Below are 25,875 nucleotides of genomic sequence, written 5' to 3'. Positions count from 1 at the left end.
TTGGAAATGGCTATGAACATTTCCCAAAGCCCCGACATTTTACTGCATGCAGGGCCTCTGCCTTGGTAGATCAGATTGTGCCTTTTTGTTGGAGGGCAGGAGCTTGAAGAGGTGAAAGCTGAGGTTCAGTCAGTGGTGGGTGATCCCATGGTGTTGAAACAGATGTCCCTTGGTCTGGAGTCATGGGAAATGGAGCATGAAGGTGGAGGTGGTGAGGGCTGGGGATGATGGAGGCTGTGATGCAGTACTCCCATTTGGCTGCCTTTTCTTGGCTGCAGCTTGGGCCCCCCTTTGTAGTTGGCAGCTGGGGGCAACTGGGCACAGCTTCTGCGCCTCACAGCACGGCGCCTCCTGGTGACTGCAGGCAGGTCCAGCACTCCAACAGAGGAGACGGAAAGGAGAGAGTGCCTAGGGAAACTAAGGACAGATTATAAGCCCCCCCTCCCTCCCGTGGTGGGGTTAGTCAGGGAAGTCACTCATACCTTGTGAGGGCTCCAGCAGTCCTGGGGTCCTTCTTTGGCACAGCTCTGGTGAGGGCGGAACATCCTTCCCTCATGGTGGTCACTGGTAGAATCCTGTTCACTTCTTCTGGGACATCTTCTGCCATGGCGGCCAATTCTGTCCCCTGGTGATGTCATGAGGGCCTCCTTGGCAGCGTCAAAGGCAGACCTGCACTCAGTAGCCCTTTGCCAGGGCAGAACCAGGCCAGCTGGAGGGCACCATACGGTGGTCTGGCCATAAAAGCCTGCCATGTGCAAGAATCCTTTCAGCAGTGTCTTAGTCTCTAGCCCCTGAGCCAGGCAGATGGTGTTGCTTCCCCCGTGGGGGTCTCAGATCAGCCACAGGTGGGGCTGTCTCTTCTGGGTGACTGGGGGTCCGGGCTTACCCTCACAGGACCATCTCCAATGGCCTCTGGGTTCTAGCTGCTGCATGAAATCCACAGCGCACTCCGAGAGCCCCTACCCAGGTCTTAGAACTGTTCATGGTGGCAGGTATGGATTATGGGTCTTGCAGTCTGGTCTGATGTCCTCAGTCAGGTGGTTGGGTCCGGTCCTCTGGATCTCTTCAGCTGTGCCTGGAAGGTCCCCTGGACTCTGTACTGCCCCCCCTCATAATTAAAGGCAGTTAGAGGGATTTTTAAAACATTCACACGCATGCACTCAGGGAAAGGGAGGGAGAAGGACCCGAAAGGAAGAAAGGAGATTGTTGGGGAACTGTGGAGAGTGAAAGAGTGCCTTTACTATAAAAGTAAACCAGGATTTTGACTGAATGTTTATAAGGAGAAATGGGGATGCTGGGAAGGAAGGGGGGGGGAGCTTTGAAAAAGGAGAATGTTGAAGTGCATTTTGGCCTAGGAAAACATGAAGTGGAAGAGAGAGAGAGAGAGAAAAAAACTCACATATAGAAAAATACATCAATTCTTCCATCCCCCCCCTTTTCTCTCTAAGATAAGGGAGGCTTGAGGAGAGAGAGAGAAGAAAAAGTTAAAACCACAGAAGCAGCAGGTTTTCTCTGGGGGGGGGGGGGTCTCACAAAATATTAGGGCTTGAACCTTTGAAAATAGGGAGGTGAGATGGCACAGAAGAAAAGGGAGAGAGAGAGAGCATAGCACTAAGCTAGTCCATTCCAGCCCTCCTTCCCAGAAAACTATATATCACTGGTGGCTTTTAAGGCAAAGGGATGAGTAGAGAAGAGTTTACAGCCCACACATTACATAAACACACAAAATTTAACCAACACTTTTCTGGGAGTCCCCCTCCCCCACCCAAATCCTTTGCCATGCTTCCCAGATGGGAGAGAAAGAAAAGGGGAAGTTAAGAAACAGAAGCGGCTAAAGGAATGCCCCCCTCCCCCTTTTTGTAAGGACCAAAGGAAATATAAGACAACACTGAGGTAAAATCTTATGGATAGTGTCTAGAAAATGGGAACAAAGGGAAATAAGGGATTTTTAAAGGTGAGAAGAGAGGAAGGAGAGGAGAAATGGATTTGAGATTTGAGGGAGAGAGAGAGATTTTCACTCAGGCCGGGGAAGAGAGAGAGAGAGAGAAAAGAAAAAAAGGGTACAATTTGAGGGTAGGCAAGGCAGAATATCAAGTTGGAGAAGATTTGATTTGAAAGAAGGAAGCAATCCTTGGAGAACTATAGATCTTGGTGGCAGGCTTCAGGACTGAATCTTCTCCCCCCTTTGCCCCTCCAAAAACAGGAAGAGGAAAAAAGTGTCCTCTTTGCACAATCTCCCCGCTGCCCCTCCTTCTCCTCTCTCTCCAAGAGAGGAATGAGCGCAGAGAGAGAGAGAGAGAGAGAGAGAGAGAGAGAGCCTGGTGGGGGCAAGAGAAGGAGGGGGATGGTGGGGCGATTCTTCCCATCTGAGGAAAACTCAGAATGTGGCAGGAGTTGAGTGGCAGGGGCAGATACAATTTGGGGGGGGGGGCATCAGGCTTCAAAGGAACGGCTGGGATGGGGGCTGAGAGAGTGTGACTTGAGAAGAGGAACAGTGTTTTGGATCAGGTGTGTTTCGGGGTGAGAGGGGAGGGGGCTGGGAGCCCTCCTTCACGTTAGACTGGGCTGAACTCTCTGGAGGGGAATTTCTTGGGGGGGGGGGATCCCTGAAGTAAGGGTTCCCTTGGAAGGCCAATTTGGATCAGTGTAGGACTCAGGGTGAGGAGAAAAAGTAGGGATAGGGATTGGGGGAGAGGGCAAGCAAATGTGTCCAGAAAATCCTCTGGAGGAGGGGGTAAGGGGAAGTAGGTCTAGAGAGGAGCTTCTGAGGAGGGTAGGCTTGGAGCCCACGTCCCTGCATGGGAAGACTTGGACCCCCTCTCCCCTTCCACTCTCCCTCTGGCTTAAGGCCATGAACATCGCAGCATAAGCAAGTTGGGACCACTTGCCCTCCCCCTGGCGAGTCACCTTAGGTCAACACTCCGAATTCGGCGACTTGAGCAAGGGGGGGCAAGCTGTTCCCCCTTCAAGGGCCACAAGGGGCCACTTATGTGCTCTGAGTTAGCCCAACCTGGCCTGCACCATGTTTTTCGATGCAAAGCCCACCCCAATTGGCCAGGATCTTTCCCAATGGAGAATCCCTGGGGATGTCTGCTGGGGTGGGACACCCTAGACGTGCTTGAACAAACACCCATCCTTGGCTCAGCCCCTGCCCAGTACCTGACAGTTAATGGAGTAACGACTCACCCACCGGCTGGATGCAACTCGTCCTTTCAAGAGTTCTCCCTACACCAAGGCTGAATGGCTGGCGTTCGTGGGATCCGCAGGTGCCCCGGGAACACAACCGTTCCCCTACCCCACGATCCTAGAACCTGTAATCTTACAAGCCAGACTGTTCTCACACACCACCGGGCGCCAGATGTTCCCGCGTTTCACCAGGAATTTGTTACCGAGCCCTGATCCGAAGTGCAATACCTCCAGAGCTCCGCCCACCTGGGTCTTAACAACGGGGCCGGTTCCCTTTTATTTTTTTTTACAGGGCGTCCCCTGTTTCACGTTGGCGCCTTTCCTTCGAGGAGCTAAAAATCTGCTTCCTCCTATCTGGCTCCTTTGTTCAGTACCCTGAATCAGATCTAGAGAGAGAAAGGGACTGCCAGAGAAATTTGGATGTGAAATGAGGTCAAATTGTTGGTCGGAGGGCCCTCCTTGCAGCCGTTTCTCTCCCCAACCTGTCCCAGAATATCTGGACCAAGGTCGCCGCTTGGAATTTTAGCCTAGAAATTGATCTTTGGAACTTCCAAGCAAGTCCCTTCGTGGTAAAGCCAAATTATGTTATCGACCGCGTTTGGGGGATCGGGCCCCTTTAGAAGGAAGCCGATCCGGTCCTGAGGGAACGGACCTTGGCGAAGCCAAAAGGAGAATATAAGCCGCAATACAACCTGAAGCCTGAAATGAAGAAGGTCCGCCAAGTTGAAGGAAAATCCGCCAAGGAGGTTTTATTGAGCAATTCAGCTGAAAAGGACGCTAATAGCGATCATTCAATCTACTAGCGTAACATATGTTTCAAATAAAGTCATATTTATACAATGTTTTGGTCTGACAGCCCCTTGAATTTCCCGCCCCGCTTCCCTGCCCATCTGATCGCGGATAGGCTGAGAGGTTGAACGAGGCGGGCTTTCGTTTCCCGCCTTGCTCTGCTGGCCCAATGGGGAGCCGTTTTTTGTCCCCCCTCGGGCCAATCAGAGAGGAGGAGGCGGGAGCTGTTGAAACAATGAGGTGACCGGACAGGAAATATCAGATTAATGGCACCCATCAAGGGTGTCCAGGGTCCTGTCACGTTCACAGATTTTAGATATGCCTTGGGGTGTCAGACGGGAAGTGGTGATGGGTGGTGATGAGCCGTCATTGACGGGCCCCACAGGGTGCCTTCCAGCGGCGTCCTGGCCTGGGATATGACAATGTTTGCCTTGGGGGCGAGTCACCTTTAGGAATTTGGTGACTCTAAACCCTATATTGTCCATGCGATCGGAATGAGATTGGATTAAACGGTGGCAGATTATCCTTTTGTTTTTTTGGGAAGGGAGGTCTGGGTCATGGGGCCGAGGTTCACGTTGGGGTCATAATATTTCCCATTTGATTTGATGATTTGACAAATATATGGGATAAAGTGAAAATTAAAATAAAGTTGGAACATAAACCCAGCTGGGAAAAACACATATTTTCCGGGGATCCCAAAGAGTATAAATACATATAGGCAGATAGGTAGATTTCGAGGAAATAAGGGAGAATCCATAAAGGTGGGTTACATTGCATAAAGGGGAATCATGAATGATATAAACAATTGAAAATATCTGATAAGAACGAAGTTCATAACATCTGGGGAACCCAATATGGAAATTCATAGAAGTGGAGTTTTTGCAGCATGATTTTACAATTCATGAAGTTGTTATCTCTTGCCTCAGAATGCAGGGATAATCCACAGTAAACTCCAGTAAAAAGTCTCAATCACCTTCTACTATAAATATATGGAATATAGAACATAAAGTCTTGATTTTTGAACTATCTTTTACAAAGTCCTGGAGGGGAGGTCACCTCGATCACAATAACTCCTCTGCTACCTACTTTCCCCAGCATTAGCTGAATGGAGAAATGGAAGTTAATTCTGCCAGTGATCAGAGCATGAGTGAATGGCGTTGCCTTCAGGTTGGGAGATGTTGTTGTCAGACCAGGAGAAATTACCTAATTAATTAACTACATAATTGCTAAAGAGCTGATCATTAGCTAATTATCTAGGCCAATTAGCACTGGCCTAGATTCGTAATATGCCTCTAGTTTAGCATAACACTTCTGGCATCTGACAAAGTGGACGCTGGCATAATCTGTGTGAGATTATGCTGAATATTCTCAAATTATTTTAAGTTAGGTGGCAGGAAGGAAAAGCATCAACAACAAAATCTGACAGTAATTCACCAAAAATGGGGTTCCAGGATAATTAGCAACAACACATTAACAACAAACACATTATGATCATTATTTATTTATTTATTTATTTATTTACAGTATTTATATTCCGCCCTTCTCACCCCAAAAGGGGACTCAGGGCGGATCACATTACACATATAAGGCAAACATTCAATGCCTTAACATAGAACAAAGACAGAGACAAACGCAGGCAACGAGCTGGCCTCGAACTCATGACCTCTTGGTCAGAGTGATTTGTTGCAACTGGCTGCAGCTGGCTACTCACCAGCCTGCGACACAGCACACAAAGGCCCTTTCATCAGAATGAACAAAATGGTGCTTCAGGTGCAATATTTATTTATTTATTAGCGACATTTATATCCCGTCTTTCTCACCCTAAAGGGTACTCAGGGTGGCTTACAGTCATATGTACATACAATATATTATATTATTCGTATAGTACAATATAAGCATTATATATTACTATATTGTACTATAACACTATATTATAATATTATAATATTACATGTAATATAAATATACCATTATGATAGTGTATTATTATTATATTGTATCTATATATATAAAAGAGTGATGGCATCACGGCGATTCACAAAACAACAAAAGTACAGGCCCCCCAACCTCAAAATTTGACAACACAACCCATCATCCACGCCTCAAGGTTGATACAACAAAAAGAAAAGAAAAATAAAGTCCTAATTAGAGGGAGAGCAATAATTTTTTTTATCCAATTGCTGCCAGTTTAGAGGGCTAATCTCTGCCCACTTGGTTGCCTAGCAACCAAGGGACAGCCAGGTTTCAGTTAGGGGACAGGCAGATTTAGGCCTCACTTAGGCTTCTTCCACAGATTATCTAATTTGCACTGGATTATATGGCAGTGTAGACTCAAGGCCCTTCTACACAGCTATATAACCCATTTATAATCTTATATTATCTGCTTTGCACTGGATTATCTTGACTCCACACTACCATATAATCCACTTCAGTGTGCATTTTATACAGCTGTGAAGAAGGAGCCTCATATAATCCAGTTCTGAGCAGATAATATAAGATTAGAAATATACAGTAGAGTCTCACTTATCCAACGTAAACAGGCCGGCAGGATAAGTGAATATGTTGGATAATAAGAAGGGATTCAGGAAAAGCCAATTGTGATGACTCATGGGCCTTGTAGTCCTGCTCAGGACATTGTAATTCCTGATGAAGATGAAAACTTGGGTTTTTTACCTTCCCAGTCTGAACTGGATTCCTCTCAGCCAGATCTTTCCCAGGCAGATCTGGGAACCTTGCACCTGCAAGAAAGTTGTCTCCCAGAAGTATGTCAAACAAGCCCAGAGCCTACTTCTCCCGTATTCTTGCGCCGGGAGTTTTGTAAACAACAGAGAAGTTTAGATTCAGCTTCGCGCAGGAGTGCGAGGATTGCAGCTAAGAATGTGGCCAATTAAGACTGCTTCTCGTGAGAATCTTTGGGGAGTCTCACATCTGGTCTCAGAGTTAGCTTTCGGTTCTGATTCCCAGAGAACTGCTTCGGCGGGAAGCTAGACTCTATTTAGGTGTTTTACCCGCGTAGTAACTTCGCGGAGTCAATTCGTCAGCCTACGGAGCGAGTTGTGTCTGGACAGCGCGCTCCGGTTCAAGCCTCGCTCCTGCTCAAGCCTTGCCTTGCTATCCAGCCTTCGCCTTGCTTCCCAGCCTTTGTTTATCTACGGACTTTGCCTTGTTTCCCAGGATCAATCCTTGCCTTGTTCCACGGATTTATCAAGTTATTCCACGGACCTTGTTCTTGTTCTTAGTTACCTTGTTCCACGTTCAAGCCTTGTTTCAAGTATCAAGTTAATTCCTAGCCTCGCTCAAGTTTCATGGACTAAAGGACCTTGTCATCTCCCCTCACTTTGCTTGGCAAAGTGAGTGTTTCGGTTATTGGATTACAACTTTGGACCTTAATATTTCTTATTGGACATTGCTTTTTTGGACTAATTCTGACCTTTCCTGAAAGGTCTAATTCTGGACTATTTTCTACACTTGTTTTTATTAACTTTATATATTCCTACAATAAAGATATTAGATAGATTCTGGCCTCTGTGTATGGTTATTGGTGCTCTGCAGCCTGGGTCGTGACAGTTTGACTCCGCCACCCTAAGCACCAATTAACCTCGGCCAGAATGTCTACCGGAACCGTACCTGGGCCGAGCGGCCAGCCGATTACCTACACCATCGACAAGGAAGAGGTGGACCGAATCCGTGATAAGCTCAATGCACAGGATGGAGAAATAAGGGGTTTGAAGGAACGCGGAGTTCGTCTTCCGGCCATGGCGTTGCCAACCAAGTTTACTGGAGAAGCTTCTAAGGTTCATGTCTTCCGTCGCCAATGTCAAGCTTATCTGGAGGCCCGTGCTGCCGAGTTTCCCCAAGAAGACATCAAAGTGGCATGGGTTTACAGTCTTCTAGACGGGCCAGCGGCCAGCTGGGCGACGGCACTGTTCGACCAAGCCTCTCCACACCTAAGATCAGCGCAACACTTCTTGGACCACCTCAAGGAGACTTGGGGAATCGAGGACAATTTGGAGGCAGCCGGTCACAAACTCCGTCGCCTTTTCCAAGGAGACAGACCTATGTCTCAGTATATAGCCGAGTTCCGAGTGCTGGCCCACAACACCGGCTGGAACGATGTAGCCCTCAGGGGACAATTCCGGGAGGGTCTCAACATTGAAATGCTGGAAGAAATCTCCAAGGTGGATCCTCCCCAGACCCTCGAGGCACTCATTGATCAATGTTTACGGGCTGAAGTCATGATTGCCAACAGGAAACAGTGGGTTCGAGGCCAGGGCAGTAGAGCCGGGGCAAAACCCCCCGCTCCCGCCAGCGTTCAGCCACGTCCGGTGTGGAGACCCCCACCGCCAACCCCATACCCCAGAGGAGGCGAGGAGGTGCCGATGCAGTTGGGCAATGTGCGTCCCAGACTAGATGCCGCCGAGAAGGCCCGTCGTCAACGCTTAAACCTCTGCTGGTACTGCGGGAACGGGGGCCACTTCGCCAGAGAGTGCCCAGCCAAAGGGAAGCCTGCCGCCCGTCTTGCGGCGGCGTCCTCCACGGAGACGAAGGCGTCTGAGCCGACTGGCACACAGCCGGCGGGGGGAAGCCAACGACCGGGTGTAGAGGGGCTCGCCAACCCGGTCAAAAAATCCATCCAAGAGCCGCCAACCGGGGTCCTGTTCCTTCTCGTGGTCACATTATGGTCAGCAAAAAGGGGACCCGTCATGATCCACGCCATGATAGACTCTGGAGCTACCAACAATTTCATCGATAGAGAGTATGCCGACTCTCTGGGATTACAATATCATGATTTCAAGAATGCCCGTGTGGTGCAAGCCATAGACGGCCGTCCCCTCAAGACGGGCCCCGTAAGTCAGTGGTCGGAACCCACCAGGATGTGGATAAGGGAACATATGGAAGAGATTTCCTTCTTTGTTACCGAGGTTCCCCATTTCCCTGTGATTTTGGGAATTCCATGGCTGACTCTCCACGACCCTAACATCTCCTGGTCCAACAGAGAACTGCAGTTTGCTTCACCGTACTGCCAAAACCATTGCCTCGTAGCCAAGGTATGCCATGCCACAGACACCGAGCCCATCATCACCTTGCCAAAGAAGTACTCCGAGTATTGGGATGTATTCAATGAGAAAGAAGCCGAAAAATTACCCCCACATAGACCTTATGACTGTGCCATTGACTTGGTGGAGGGGGCCCCGATCCCGCGAGGGCATCTCTACTCCCTGACTGAACCAGAGCAAGAAGCTCTCAGGGAATTCCTAGAGACAAACCTTCGCAAGGGATTCATCAGACCCTCTCAATCCCCAGCCGCCTCCCCAGTGATGTTTGTGAAGAAGAAGTCAGGGGAACTACGCTTGGTGGTGGACTACAGAGCATTGAACAATATCACCAAGCGGAACAGCTATCCCCTGCCTTTAATCTCGGATCTACTGGATCGGCTTCGAGGAGCCAAGGTTTACACCAAGCTGGATCTTCGGGGGGCTTACAACTTAATTCGCATCAGGGAAGGGGACGAGTGGAAGACCGCCTTCCAGACCAAATTCGGATTATTTGAGTCCCGAGTTATGAATTTCGGTTTATGCGGAGCCCCCGCAACGTTCCAGCATTTTGTCAATGACATTTTTCAGGACTATCTAGACAGGTTCTTGATAATCTACCTGGACGATTTTTTGGTGTTTTCCAGATCACAATCAGAACATGAGAACCACGTCAAAATGGTGTTACAACGATTGCGGGATCATGGACTTTATGCCAAGCTGGAAAAATGCGCTTTTGATCTACAAGAGGTAGATTTCCTTGGTTACCGCATCTCGCCTCTAGGGCTTTCCATGGATCCAGCCAAAGTTTCAGCAGTATTGGAATGGCGGGCGCCAACTAACAAGAAAGAGGTGCAGCGTTTCTTGGGGTTCGCGAACTACTACCGCAAGTTCATTCCAGATTTTGCCCGCTGGTCCGACCCCATCACTAGCTGCATCCGTGGAAAGCAGCCTTTCCGCTGGACTGATCAAGCAGAGAAAGGGTTCCAGCAACTAAAGAAACTATTCACCTCCCAGCCAATTCTACAGCACCCAAATCCTGGAACCCCTTTTGTGGTGCAAGCGGACGCCTCTGATGTGGCAATTGGGGCTGTACTCTTACAACCGGTGGGAGATCACCTCCACCCCTGTGCCTTTTATTCTCGTCAACTAACCACACCAGAGAGGAATTACACCATTTGGGAAAAAGAACTACTGGCCATAAAGGCAGCCTTTGAAACTTGGAGACATTGGCTAGAAGGGGCCAAATTTCCCATTGAAGTCCACACTGATCATCGTAATCTAGAACATCTAAGAACTGCCCGCAAACTAAATCAGAGGCAGCAACGTTGGGCTTTATTCTTTGAACGTTTCAACTTCCAGATCCATTATGTGACCCCAGCCCAAACCAAGCAAGCAGACGCCCTGTCACGTAAACCGGAATACGCTGCAGGACGCAAGGAGACCTTTGAATCCCAACTGCTACAACCTGAGAACTTTGCCACGCTCACGGTGGGGAACACCAAATCCATTCCCATTGGTTCAACTTCCCCTACTCCAGGACCCATCTGTGCTCAAGAAATCAGGGCTAGTCAGCAAGCAGATGCCTGGGCGCAGGACCAACTTCGCCACGGTCTGCATTTCCCCTTTTCGCTTAAAGATGGGCTGCTCTGCTATAGAAATCATGTCTATATCCCACCCGGACCGGGCAGGGAAAAGGCGCTTCGTCTGTGTCATGACTGCAAACCAGCAGGGCACTTCGGACTATTTAAAACTATGCATCTGATCCTAAGGGATTTTTGGTGGCCCAAGATCCGCAAGGATGTGGAAAAATATGTCAACACCTGCCCAGTATGCCAGCGCTCCAAGATACGAAGGGAGAAGCCCTCAGGGCTTTTACACCCCCTTCCTACCCCATCTCGCCCATGGGAAATAATTTCCGCGGATTTCATCACTGACCTACCACCTTCCTGTGGGTTCACCACGATCTTAGTGGTGGTGGACCTATTCACCAAGTTAGCCCATTTCATTCCCTGCGAAGGCCTCCCCACGGCCAAGGAAACTGCGGATTTATTTCTTCAACATGTCTTCAGACTACATGGATTGCCCAAGAGTTTAGTCACAGACCGTGGATCTCAATTCACCTCTCGTTTTTGGAAGGCACTACAAAAACTATTGGGCATAGACTCTCGCTTATCTTCAGCTCATCATCCCCAAACAGATGGGCAAACGGAGCGCACCAATGCCACTTTGGAGCAGTATCTTCGCTGTTATGTAAACTATCAACAGGACAATTGGGCTTCTCTGTTACCACTGTCTGAGTTTGCCTACAACAATGGAGTTCAAGCTTCTACAAAAGAAACGCCGTTCTTTGCAAACTACGGCTTCCATCCACGTTTCTTTCCCCCTGTCATTGAAACTTCAGAGGTTCCCGCAGCAGAGGATTGGCTGCAGGAACTCACAGCGGTGCAACAACTTTTGCTCCAACAACTGGACCAAGCCAAGGAGGACTATAAACGCCACGCTGACAAACATCGCCAGCCGGGTCCCGAAATCAAGGTAGGAGATCGGGTTTTCCTGTCCACTCGCTTTCTGCCCTCCCACCGCCCTTGCCGGAAGTTAGATGCCCGTTTCATTGGCCCCTATCCAGTGGTGGCGCAATTAAACCCCGTGACTTTCAAACTCCAACTTCCGCGTTCAATGCGCATTCACCCAGTGTTTCACCGCTCCCTGCTCCTTCCGGCGGATGGTGTGCGTCCTGATACAGACCAACCGGCCCCCCCTCCTGTTTTGATGAATGGGGAGGAGGAGTTCGAGGTTGAGGACATTTTGGATTCTCGCTTTCACCGCCGCCGCCTACAATATCTCATTGACTGGGTGGGTTTTGGCCCTGAAGAACGCTCTTGGGAAGACGCCTCCACAGTCCATGCTCCTGATCTAACCCGTCGCTTTCATCAGACCTATCCCGCCAAGCCGCGACCTCGCGCCTCGGGGAGAGGGCCCCAGTTTGGGAGGGGCCTTGAGGAGGGGGATAGTGTGATGACTCATGGGCCTTGTAGTCCTGCTCAGGACATTGTAATTCCTGATGAAGATGAAAACTTGGGTTTTTTACCTTCCCAGTCTGAACTGGATTCCTCTCAGCCAGATCTTTCCCAGGCAGATCTGGGAACCTTGCACCTGCAAGAAAGTTGTCTCCCAGAAGTATGTCAAACAAGCCCAGAGCCTACTTCTCCCGTATTCTTGCGCCGGGAGTTTTGTAAACAACAGAGAAGTTTAGATTCAGCTTCGCGCAGGAGTGCGAGGATTGCAGCTAAGAATGTGGCCAATTAAGACTGCTTCTCGTGAGAATCTTTGGGGAGTCTCACATCTGGTCTCAGAGTTAGCTTTCGGTTCTGATTCCCAGAGAACTGCTTCGGCGGGAAGCTAGACTCTATTTAGGTGTTTTACCCGCGTAGTAACTTCGCGGAGTCAATTCGTCAGCCTACGGAGCGAGTTGTGTCTGGACAGCGCGCTCCGGTTCAAGCCTCGCTCCTGCTCAAGCCTTGCCTTGCTATCCAGCCTTCGCCTTGCTTCCCAGCCTTTGTTTATCTACGGACTTTGCCTTGTTTCCCAGGATCAATCCTTGCCTTGTTCCACGGATTTATCAAGTTATTCCACGGACCTTGTTCTTGTTCTTAGTTACCTTGTTCCACGTTCAAGCCTTGTTTCAAGTATCAAGTTAATTCCTAGCCTCGCTCAAGTTTCATGGACTAAAGGACCTTGTCATCTCCCCTCACTTTGCTTGGCAAAGTGAGTGTTTCGGTTATTGGATTACAACTTTGGACCTTAATATTTCTTATTGGACATTGCTTTTTTGGACTAATTCTGACCTTTCCTGAAAGGTCTAATTCTGGACTATTTTCTACACTTGTTTTTATTAACTTTATATATTCCTACAATAAAGATATTAGATAGATTCTGGCCTCTGTGTATGGTTATTGGTGCTCTGCAGCCTGGGTCGTGACACCAATTAAACATCAAATTAGGTAATCTTTATACAAATTAAGCACCAAAACATCATATTATACAACAAATTTGACAGAAAAAGTAGTTCCATGCGCAGTAATGCTATGTAGTAATTACAGTAGAGTCTCACTTATCCAACACTCGCTTATCCAACGTTCTGGATTATCCAACGCATTTTTGTAGTCAATGCTTTCAATATATCATGATATTTTGGTGCTAAATTCATAAATACAGTAATTACTATATAGCATTACTGTGTACTGAACTACTTTTTCTGACAAATTTGTTGTCTAACATGATGTTTTGGTGCTTAATTTGTAAAATCATAGCTTAATTTGATGTTTAATAGGGTTATCCTTAATTCCTCATTATCCAACATATTTGCTTATCCAACGTTCTGCCGGCCCGTTTATGTTGGATAAGTGAGACTCTACTGTACTGTATTTACAAATTTACCACTAAAATATCACAATGAATTTAAAACACTGACTACAAAAACATTGATTATGAAAAGGCAGACTGCGTTGGATAATCCAGAACATTGTATAAGCGAATGTTGGATAAGTGAGATTTTTCTTTAATATGAAATAATTACTGGGATAGAATAATGCAGAACAATATAATCTCTAAAACCAGGACAGTAAATAAACAGGGGAATTCCACACAGGAAACAATCAGGGCCAGCTAACACCTCCCAACAAAGTATTCCCATCATCAAAGTCTGGAAAATCCTCTGTTTTCTCAGGGCCACAGACAGTAGAAGCACATAAAATATCGCAAACAACACCACTCTGAAAACAAGGGAATTCCAGACAGGAAACAATCAGGGCCAGCTAACACCTCCCAACAAAAAATTCACTCAGGGAGGAAACAGCCAGGCTTTAAAGCTGTAAGGCCATTACATCCTAATCATTTTTCCTAATTGCAGCATTCATACTTGCCTCCAACAAACAAAAAAAACGCTGAGCTGCTGAACTTCTGGACCGAAAGGCCGCAGGTTTGAATTGGGGGAGCGGAGAGAACCCCCACTGTTAGCCCCAGCTTCTGCCAACCCAGAAGTTCAAAAACATGCAAATGTGAGTGCATCAATAGGTACTGCTCCGGCGGGAAGGTAACGCCGCTCCATGCAGTCATCCCACATGACCTTGGAGGAGTCTACGGACAACGCCGGTTCTTCGGCTTAGAAATGGAGATGAGCACCAACCTCCAAAGTAAGACACGACTGGACTTAATGTCTGGGAAAAACCTTTACCCTAACTACCACCAATTCCTCAATACTTTATTTCCTATACCACCAGACTTCGCCACAGCAACGCGTGGCCGGGCACAGCTAGTTACATTATAATATTAATATTATATGCATATACAATATATTATTTGTATAGTATAATATGATTATATTATATATTATTATATTGTTATACGGACACAGTGGTCATTTCTGATGTAATTTGAGAATACATCTTCAATCAGCACTTGACAAAATAGATTCACATCATAAGCTGCATGAAATCAAACATTTAGACCTCCATTCAATTCCAATGCCATCTGGGGACGATGGGAGTCATAGCCCAATATGTGAAGGGTATCAGTGTCAGGAAGACGGGTTCATTTGTCTTTGACTAGTTGCCATCCCCAAAATGTTAAGAGGAAAGCACTCTGTCCCAGCTCATTAAAAAGCAGATTCTTTTAGCTTTGATTAAATGTAGGACTATCTATCTGCATGCAAAGCATGTGCTCTGCCTACCACTGAACTATGGCATTTCTGAAGTGCATTCGTTATTGAAAGAACAGCCCTGGCTGTGGTGTACTATTTCTAAATTAACTTCACCCTGAAGAATGGATTTCCACACTGTTTCCTAGCAATTCAGCTTTAGAATATTGATACGAGAATTGAAATAGTTCAAGATTTTCCATAGCTTGACTCAGTCATTAATCAGAATGGAGTGTGCAGTAAAAAAAAAACCCACAGAAGAAGCTTAGGACTTGGAAAGACAGCTGAGAAGGAACTAGACAAGATTCTGAAATGTAAAGATATATCAGATGGTCCATGCCATTGTATTTCCCACTTTTATGTATGGGTGTGATGGTGAAGATAATGATAAGAAGAAAATAAAGTCATTGGAAATGCGTTGCTGGAGAAGAATTCTGTGGATACAATGGACTGCTAAAAAGACAAATAAATGGGTCCATGGGCAAATGAAGCCTAAACTCTCCTTAGAAGACAAGACGACTGAACTGATACTATCACACTTTGGCAATATCATGAGAAGAGATGACTCACTAGAAAAGATAATAATACTTGGTAAAGTGGAAGATAGTAGGAAAAGAGGAAGGCCATACTCAATAAAGGAAGCCATAGCCCTAAGTCTGCAATATCTGAATGGATTCATAGAGTTGGAAGAGACTTCATGGGCCATGCAGTCCAACCCCTTGCCAAGAAGCAGGAAAATTGCGTTCAAATAATCCCCAACAGATGGTCATCCAGCCTCTAGGGTTTTTTTTGTTTTGTTTTTGTTTTTTTTTTAATGTCAGGAGCGACTTGAGAAACTGCTGTCTGCAAGGATGTTGCCCAAGGGATGCCTGGATGTTTGATGTTTTGCCATTCTTGTGGGAGGCCTCTCTCATGTCTCCGCATGGGGAACTGGAACTGACAAAAGGGAGTTTACCCACTCTCCTCAGATTTGAACCATTGACCTGTCAGTCAGCAGTCCTGCCAGCACAAGGGTTTAACCCATTGCGCCACTGGGGGCTCCAGCCTCTGTTCAAAAGCCTCCAAAGAAGGAGCCTCCACCACACTCTGGGGCAGAGAGTTCCACTGCTGAACAGCTCTCACAGTCAAGAAGTTCTTCCTCATGTTCAGGTGGAATCTCCTTTCCTGTAGTTTGAAGCCATTGTTCTGCATCCTGGTCTCCAGGACAGCAGAAAACAAGCATGCTCCCTCCTCCCTATGACTTCCCCTCACATTTTGTACATGGCCCTCATCATGTCTCCTCTCAGCCTTCCCTTCTGCAGGCTAAACATGCCCTGATCTTTAAGCCGCTCCTTATACGGCTTGTTCTTCAGACCCTTGATCATTTTAATCACCCTCCTCTGGACACATTCCAGTTTATCGACATCTCCCTTAAGTTGTAGACACAGAATTGGACACAGTATTCCAGGTGTGGTCTGACCAAAGCACAATAGAGAGGTAGCATGACTTTCCTGGATCTAGGGAATAGTTGAGGATGAGGGACTTGAAGGGCTCTCTTTCATGGGGATGCCACTGGTCAAAATCAACTTGCTGATAGTTAACAAAAACAGTATCCATCCCACATGACAAAAAGAGTTGTAATGTAGTCCTGTGTGTATTTATGAAAAAGTAACTCTGACTAAGTTAAGTGGAAAAATATACATACGTAGGTCTACATAAAATTGGAACCTTGATTAATGTATACACACCTTCTCCGGTATTTACATCTTTGATTTCATAGAATATTTAGAGTTGGGAGGGACCTGAGTGAGCATGAAGTTCAACCTCTTGCTCAGTGCAGGATTATGTAATGCATTATGCAGCTACGTATAACATCTTTGTCTGCTGGCATCTAGCCTCTGCTTAAATGTGTGTCTTTCAATCCCTTGTCAATTTACAGAGACTCATGAATTTAATAGGGTTTTCTTAGGCAAGGAATATTTACGCTAGTTCTTTCTTCTGAAATATAGCCAACAGCACCTGGGAGTCGTTGGCAGTCTCCCATCCAAGTACAAAGCAAAGCTGACTTTCCTCAGCTTTCTGCTTAAATACCTTTAACAAAAAGTGAACAGTCTGCTTCCTGAAGCTGTCCGTTCCATTTCGAAAGAGCCTATGCCTTTAAGGAAAGTTTGTCTTAGTATTTATCCAAAATCTGCTTCTATAAAATGTATGTTTGTTTGTTCATTTTAATTTATATCCCACCTTTCCAACAGCAGAGAATCCATAACAACAAAGAATATCGTGCAAATTAACCATGTTGTTGAAGGACATGTTACTGGATACAGCAGGCATGGGCAAACTTGGACCCTCCAGGTGTTTTGGACTTCAACTCCCACAATTCCTAACAGCCTCAGGCCCCTTTCTTTTCCCCCTCAGCTGCTTAATTTTCTTTCTCATATAAAAAATATGTACATAAAGGGTCAAACTGGACCAAAGGCATATATGTCCCACAGTATGCTTCTCAAAATGCCCAGTTAGATGCCTGAGGGAAGTCTGCACGTTGAACTAGTGTGCAATAGCAGCTACAGCTCATAATTTTTTGCAGTTGTTACAGAGAGACAGGCTGCTTCTGGTGCTGGAGGGAATATATAGCCATCATGGGTAGCTGTCCTTGGTAGCTTTTCCCCCCTCTGTGGATCTGTCTAATATTTCTTCGATACTTTGCCCCTCCTTCTCCCTGTTTGGCTCAGCTCATCCATCTTTCCTTCCTCTTCAGCAACTAAGCGCCCTCAATCTCTACTTATTTATTTATTTAGAACATTTTTCCCCAGCTACTTTCACAAAGCAGCTTATGAAAATGATAAAAGCCATCGCATCTAAACCAAAAGCACACAGTAATAGTCATGAAAAGACTACTCAACCTGTCAGCAAGAGAATGTAGGGCAATGGGAGTCTTTTCACCTCACGTATGACCTGGTTGGCCTTGACTTGTCAAGATGTAAAAGCTTTGGGTACATCTGTGCTGCCGAATTAATGCAATGTGTTGTTGAAGGCTTTCATGGCTGGAATCACTAGGTTGCTGTGAGTTTTCCGGGCTATATGGCGATATTCTAGAAGCATTCTCTCCTGACATTTCATCCACATCTATGGCAGGCATCCTCAGAGGTTGTAAGGTCTGTTGGAAACTAAGCAAGTGAGGTTTATATATCTGTGGGATGTCCAGGGTGGGAGAAAGAACTCTTTGTCTGTTTGAGGCAAGTGTGAATGTTGCCATTGACCACCTTGATGAGCATTGAATGGCTAATCAAGAGAAGCCATTGAACTCCACAGGCATGTGGAAAATTTCAACAGAAAGGAGGAAACCATGAAAATGAACAGAATCTGGCTACCAGGATTCAAAAACTGTAAAATCAAAACAGCAAATAAAGAGCAACACTAAGAAAACAGGGCAATTCCAGACAGGAAATAATCAGGGCCAACTAACACCTCCCAACAAAGGATTCCCCAGGCAGGAATCAGCCAGGCTTTGAAGCTGCAAGGCCATTCAGTGCTAATCAAGGTGGCCAATTGCAAGATTCACAGTCGCCTCCAAGAGACAAGAATTCTTTCTCCCACTCTGGAATTTCCGTAGATATATAAACCCCTCTTGCCTAGTTTCCAACAGACCTCAGAAGCTCTGAGGATGCCTGCCATAGATGTGGGTGAAACATCAGGAGAGAATGCTTCTTGAACATGGCCATACAGCCCAGAAAAAACTCACAGCAACCCAGAATTGATGCAATTTGCCACCATTTTAACTGCTGTGCCTCAATGTTATGGAATCATTGGATCTGTAGTGTGATGAAGCACCAGCGCTCTTTGGCATTGAGCCAGGGAAGTGAAAATGGTATCAAACTGTGTTAATATGACAGTGTACCTCTTATGTATCCTTATCTCATTTATTATATTGCATTTTGACTATTTGACATAGCCTGGACTTGCCTCTAGGAAAACTTAACAACTGAAATGCTAAAATGAAGTAGCTTCCAACATCTGCCAACCTAACACTGCACAATTTTGAAATTATTGTGAAATTGATCTTTTTTTAAAAAAAAAAACAGCTTTGGGCAATATGAGGGTGCTAGTTATGCTTCGCTTGGAAAAAAAGAAGGCAGAGAGAGGGCATGATGATAGCCATGTTTAAATATCTGAAAGGATGCCACACTGAGGAGGGGGGAAAGTTGTTTTCCACTCCCCTGGAGACTTGAACACAGAGCAATAGATTCAAATTACAAGAAAAAAAATCTGCCTGGAGATTGCCAGCTGTTCAGCAGTGGAATGTGCTACCTTGGATTGTGATGGGGCTTTTAAAAGCTTTTAAACAGAGGCTGAATGGCCATCTGTCAGGAGTGCTTTGCCTGAGTGTCCCTGCATTGCAGGGTGTTGGATTGGATTGTACTTGTAGTGTCTTCCAGCTCTGTAATTTTATGATATTTTCAAAGTTGATAAATCCTATGTTTCTATAATCAGATATATATCCTTTCAAGGCAATTTATGTCAGGATTGGCATGAGAAAATTCAGTAATTTCATTGCCTTCTACCCTGAAACACCCCCTGAGACCAGCAGCGTTGATAACTGCCAACATGGCAACATTTTAAATTCAAAGTATATGCATTTGAATGTGGCTCTTTGGAATTCAGTTTTGAGCTACGCCCTACAAATTGTTTCAACTCTAATTTATTTCTTTCCAGCTGTACAGTGCAAGCAAAGTCAACGATAAAAACATGTTGTTGACAAAAGGCCAAACTGATATGCTAAATAAGGGATTGCATTTTAAATTGCTTTTGTTTAAGCAGCCAGGATTGATGGAGATCAGAAGCAGGGCCATGGTGTATGGGGAGTTTTATTTTGTCATATTCCGGTCTGAAGTATGAGCCCAGCGCAACGCGACATCAATTATAAAAGCTCAAGGCCTGGAAGTAATTAGCTACACAACAACTACTTATTTGCCATGATTCTTTCAATGAATATTTAGGCCTGTCATTCCCTGTGAGAATATCTCAATTAAGGATGAGACAATTCTTACAGTCTAGAGTAGAGGCGTCACACTCATTTTCATTGAGGGCCACAGCAGCCTTATGGTTACCTTCAAAGGGCCATTGAATTTATGGATGGAGAATATGTAAATACAGAGCGAACAATAACCTGGGTTAAACCACTGAGCAGCTGAACTTGCCAACCGAAAGGTCGGTGGTTCAAATCCGGGGAGTGGGGTGAACTCCCGCTGTTAGCCCCAGCATCTGCCAACCTAGCAGTTCGAAAATGTGAGTAGATCAATAGGTACCTCTCCGGTGGGAAGGTAACAGTGCTCCATGCAGTCATGCCAGCCACATGACCTTGGAGGTGTCTACAGACAATGCTGGTTCTTGGGCTTAGAAATGGAGATGAGCACCAACCCCCAGAGTCGGACACGACTAGACTTAATGTCAGGAAAACCTTTGCCTTAACCTTAACCTGTTTTTGGTACCCTTTAGTTTTTACCTAATGTGGGTCCCCAGATAGTATTGAATAACAATTCCCATCACTTTTGATTATCCGCCATGCAGACCAGGGATAATGGAAATTGTAACCCAACAGTGTTTGTGGCTCTGCGGTTGGGGAAAGGATGAAGGAGATTTTAAAGTCGGACATAATATCCTTGGTATCTAAATCCAAACACCACTATCCTGGCTGAACAGAACAAATTACAGCCTTTCAGATGTTACTGCATTTCAACTCCCATCAGCTCTAGTCATGATGTCTAATTAGAAATACCAGAGTTGTAGTCCAGCCCCTGAAAGGCACAAAAAATGACATGGAGGGCCAGATTCAGTCCATGGGCCTTGAGCTTGACGCATGTGATCTAAAACTCGATTTCTTTGTCCCTGTTAGGCTCCAAAATATAACCTGAGAAGATCTGGTACGGAAAATCCACCTGTGCATCTCGGAGATATGATCCTGAGGCAAAAGGTAAGAGGAACACTTTACAAACATGTGTTGTCAAAGGCTTTCATGGCCAGATTCACTGGGTTGCAGTGGGTTTCCCAAGCTGTTTGGCCATGAAGCATTATTTATTTATTTATTACAATATTTATATCCCGCCCTTCTCACCCAACAGGGGACTTCTGATGTTTCGCCCACATCTATGACAAGTATCCTCAAAGGTTGTGAGGCCTGCTGGAAAGTAGGCTAGTTGGGTTTATCTGGGGAATGTCCAGCGTGGGAAGAAGTTCTCTGGTCTGTTTAGTTCTTCCTCTCCATGGCTCCAAATCTGAACCATATAGTGGGCTTTTTTGTTGCTGTTTCCAGGGCTTGTTTTTCAAAAGGAAACAATCAGGGTCAGTTAACACAACAAAGTTTTTCCCTAGGCAGGAAGCAGCTAGCCTTTGAAGCTGCATGGCCATTGAAGGCTAATCAAGGTGATAAATTGAAACAATCATACCTATCTCAGACAGGCAAGAGTTCTTTCTCCCAAGCTGGACTTTCCACAGATATATAAACCACACTTGCCTAGTTTCCAACAAACCGCACACCTCTGAGGATGCCTGCCATAGATGTGAGCAAAACATCAGGAGAAAATGCTTCTGGAACATGGTCATAAAGCCCAGAAAACTCACAGCAACCCAGTTAATCAACATGTTAAAGTAGTATATGATTATAATTCTCAGAGTCGTAAGATATACATACATAGCCTAATCTTAAGGTTTGGTGTTAATGGTCTACAATGGCTTCCTTCTTCTTCCAGGGTCTTTTTTAGAATGGCTCCAAAGTTTTCAGACCTAGAAAGAGGCATATTTCAGTATCAGTTCTCTATGTAGGCTAGTCATGGTCAGAACAGAGAGGCTAGCAGTCATCTATAACACAAGAAGCACAGAGGGAGAAATATACTTTCATAGATAAGGCATTCAGCTGCCTTTGAAAACCAGTTAAAGCAGAAGTATTGCCAAAGAGCTGAAAGAAAGAATATTCAGGTGAAATGGCTTCATTTATGTAGACATTCTCACACGTCATTTCGCATAGTTGAACATTAATGAGCTGTAAGGCTTTTTCTTGATATGGATGTTCACATAAATCCTTTTTTAATTGCTAAAAGTTTTACCAATTTCTAATCATAGCTTAGGGAAGGTGTTCTAACTCCTATAAATAAGGGGGGAAACATTTTTGATACACACTGTAGAGTGCTTTTAATAAACAGCTGCTCTCTTCTCTTGGTGCTATTTTCTCTTAGTATGTTTTTTTCTGAGCACCTGAATTGAACTACATCCTATCCTATGCTTTCTTGTTGGTTTTCTGACAACCATCCTTCATACCCTGAGTATGCTATGGTTTTTGGACATGTCTATAAATCCACCTACACTGCTATATGATGCAGATTAAATGAATTGCTCTGCATTATATCAATCCACACTGACCATGGAATGCAGTTTCAGACTGCACTGTATGGCAGTGTAGATATGGTCTATGTTTCCCTGAGCTGGTTTTGCTTATCGCTATTCTGCTTAGTGTTCCACCCCTATCTTTAAGCTGTTTATACAATTCTGCTGATACCTCCCTGTTGTGCTATGTAAGAATTGGTTCCCATTTAAGAGAGAGAAATATTTTGTTTTGCTGTTTTAAAATTAGTTTTTTGTATTCTATCCCCCCTATTGAGTACATTGTGATTTTTATACTCTTGAAAACTTGCATACTCTCCTTGGAATAATTTGTTGTTGAAAAGTGGATTATAAATATTACAAATCAATAAATCAGCTCTTGTATTCCATGCAAGACAATAACACAAAGAGATCTATATTCTGCAGACAAAAGATGTTGGATAGATCGATGCTGTTTGTATACCCTGAGTTTGTGTTTCCTTTTATTTGTTTTCGTTTTATGAGAGCTCAGTTTATATGCTATATTCCCAGGTTAAGTTCTAGAGATCTCAGAATTAAAACAGCTTTTCAGTAAAAAAACAAAAACAAAATCTTTTTGAAACTTCTGGAGACAATTTGAAGGCTTCTTCAAAACCTTATCTAATTGTTGATTTTGTTTTCCACCCATCTCCACTTCTCTTATGATTTTCATTTTGGTGACCGAACATATACCAGTAACTCTATTTTCTTTTTACTTCCTAGAGGTAACTGGCAAGGCAGATTTATTCATTTTGTCACTTTCTTTCTGTGTTGCACTTTGGTGTGGCACTCTTTTTCAGGGAAGGTTAAAGATCTGGTAAAAGGCCCCATAGCATTGAGCAGTGGCAGCCAGTGGTGTGAAACTGTTTTTATTCTGCAGTGTAAATACACCTCTGGAAACCCTGAAGAAGTGTTCTCCCTAGCTGTTCTCTAGATCCTCCAGCATGATTCTATGATATGCTTCCCCTGGAAGCTGTTCATTTCAATAGGACTTGTTATCTGCAATTTTACATTTCCATGGTAAGTGCAGAAAGTTTCTCCGGTGGATATGGAAGTTGTACTGTATGAGGTTCTGCAGTCCTTCACTACTCTTAAGGAAAAAAAACTCCAGCTAGACCAGTGGTTCCCAGTCTTTGGTCTTCCACCAGCTGTTAGGTAGCTGAAGTTCAAAACTGGCTGCTCTGGTATAAATGTAGTAAATAACAACAACAACAACAACAACAACAACAACAACAACAACAACAACTTTATTTTTGTATCCCGCCTCCATCTTCCTGAAGGGACTCAGGGCGGCTCATATGGGGATAAGTCCAACAACACAAGTTAAAACACAGAGCAATCAATTTAAAACATTATAACTACATAAAACAATAAAACACATCTACAGAATTAAAACCAGGACAATAATAATAACTAAACTGCTGGAGGATCAAAGGTTGGGAACTACTGATCTAGACAAAGAACAAAGGGAAATATGACTTCGTAAAACAGGAGCTTTTTTTGGTGAGTGGCTTTGTTAATTAAGATAGGCCAGTGTGTGATGTAGTATTATTATTATTAAGATATACCTTGTTTAACATCCTTACTAACGATCAGCCACAACTACCACTCACAAAGAGCTTTTTTTATACGCTGATGACCTTGGCCTAACAATACAAGCAAAAGACTTTGAAACAGTTGAAAACCAACTTACTAATGCCCTGAAAGATCTCTCAAGCTACTACAAAGATAACCACCTGAAGCCTAACCCTGCCAAAACACAAGTGTGTACTTTCCATCTATGTAATCGTGAAGCCAACAGGAAACTGAGGGTTACCTGGGAAGGCCAAGAAATTGAACACTGTTCCCACCCTAAATATCTTGGCATCACCTTAAACCAAACGCTAAAATTTAGGAAACATTGTGTGAACACCAAGCACAAAGTAGCAGCACGCCATAACATCCTGAAGAAACTTACTGGCAGCACATGGGGTGCAGATCCAAAATTAATAAGAACATCATCCCTGGCCTTATCTTACTCAACTGCTGGGTATTCCTGCCCCACCTGGCATTAATCTGCCCACGCGAAGCAGGTGAATATACCCTGTTTCCCCGAAAATAAGACATCCCCAAAAAAATAAGAAGAAGAAGAAGAAGAAGTTTTGCTGAATTGCTAAATATAAGGCCTCCCCTGAAAGTAAGACCTAGCAAAGTTTTTGTTTGGAAGTATGCCCAGCGCCTGCCAAACAGAACACCAGAGCATACAGGATTGGTACATGTACATACCATAGAGTGTTGTACATGGAAATAAGGGTAGTAACAAGAAATTATTGATAGGATTCACAGTTTATCTGGTTATGCTGGTTTGTGATGACAACTACTGTACAGTATATAATAAATGTTCATTTTTTTGTTCAACAATAAATGTGAATTCATCTTCATGGAAAAATAAGACATCCCCTGAAAATAAGACCTAGCACATCTTTGGGAGCAAAAATTAATATAAGACACTGTCTTATTTTCGGGGAAACACGGTAGCACTGAATGAGACATGTAGAATAATCACAGGATGTCTTAAACATACACCTGTTGATAGACTCTATAAGCTAGCTGGCATTGCTCCCCACCACGATGTGTGGCCGGAAGCTACTGCCAATTGCGAGAGAAATAAGGTTAAACACTGTGAAAGCCACCCACTGTATTGCTATCAGCCTCCTCCCAGTAGACTTGAATCAAGGAAAAGTTTAATGAGAACCACCACTCCTCTAAATGTTTCTCCAGCAAAAGCATGAATATTCCTGTGGGCAGCAAAATCAGGCAGTCCCAATTGGATGACCCCCACAAAGGTCTTCCTCCAAGGGCAAACCAAGAATGGGCAACTTGGAAGTCCTTGAACAGACTCAGAAGTGGAGTGGGCAGATCAAAAGACAACCTGGCAAAATGGCACTAGCTAAGGAATCTTCCGCCTTGTGCAACTGTGGAGCAGAACAAACAACTCAGCACCTATATGCTTGCTCACAATGCTCTGCCTCATGCACAGAGGAAGAACTGTTTAAAGCTACAGACAATGCAGTCACTGTTGCCCATTTTTGTCTAAAACTATTTAGGAACTTGTGATCCCTTTATTGGAGCTCCCGGTAGTGCAGTGGGTTAAACCCTTGTGCCGACAGGACTGATGACTTAAAGATTGGGTTGCTGACCTGAAGGTTGTCAGTTTGAATCCAACCCAGGGAGAGCGCAGATGAGCTCCCTCTATCAGCTCCAGCTTCATTAAGGGACATGAGAGAAGCCTCCCACAAGGATGGTTAAAACATCCAAACATCTGGGCGTCCCCTGGGCAACGTCCTTGGAGATGGCCAATTCTCTCACACCAGAAGCGACTTGCAGTTTCTCAAGTCACTCCTGACATGAGTTTTTAAACTTATCTATTTATGCAATGCTTTTGACATCAAATAAATAAAGATATAAGGTCAGAACAGGAAGCTTTTGGTGTGAGTCACCATAGAGGTGTAATTCAGATCAAGGATATGTCCTTTCACAATACCAGGGGCAGCGGTGGTACACTGACCAGAAATGCCAGACTGATCAATGGTCTTCTTGCTGATTTATATAGTTTTTCAAGGGCACTCGACCTAATGCAGTCATAAAGCTCTATTACTGTGTTTTTCTCCCCTCCCCACTTTTCAATCTGTGGAAAGCATAGACAAAGCATACCATTGTGATAATAAACCGTATAAGCCAGTTCTTTCCAACTTTAAAACATGCTCTGTATTAACATGGATATCTATATACGTATACTAGCTGTGCCCGGCCACGCGTTGC

The 25,875-nt window shown here is 44.8% G+C and overlaps 1 protein-coding gene across 1 annotated transcript in view; it reads left to right on the top strand.

Moving 5' to 3' along the window:
* The window catches only part of gabbr1 (gamma-aminobutyric acid type B receptor subunit 1), a 317,954-nt gene that overhangs the window by 72,527 nt on the left and 219,552 nt on the right, over positions 1-25,875 (top strand). The window contains exon 2 of the mRNA XM_016991794.2: positions 20,576-20,653. Within this exon, the coding sequence (XP_016847283.1) occupies positions 20,636-20,653 (18 nt within the window). The 5' untranslated portion in view covers positions 20,576-20,635. The remainder of the gene's footprint in view (positions 1-20,575; positions 20,654-25,875) is intronic.

This window comes from Anolis carolinensis, chromosome 2 (assembly GCF_035594765.1).
Source record: "Anolis carolinensis isolate JA03-04 chromosome 2, rAnoCar3.1.pri, whole genome shotgun sequence".
NCBI lineage: Eukaryota > Metazoa > Chordata > Lepidosauria > Squamata > Dactyloidae > Anolis > Anolis carolinensis.
Note: the sequence above shows the minus strand (reverse complement) of the source record. Positions and strands in the feature narration are given on the sequence as shown.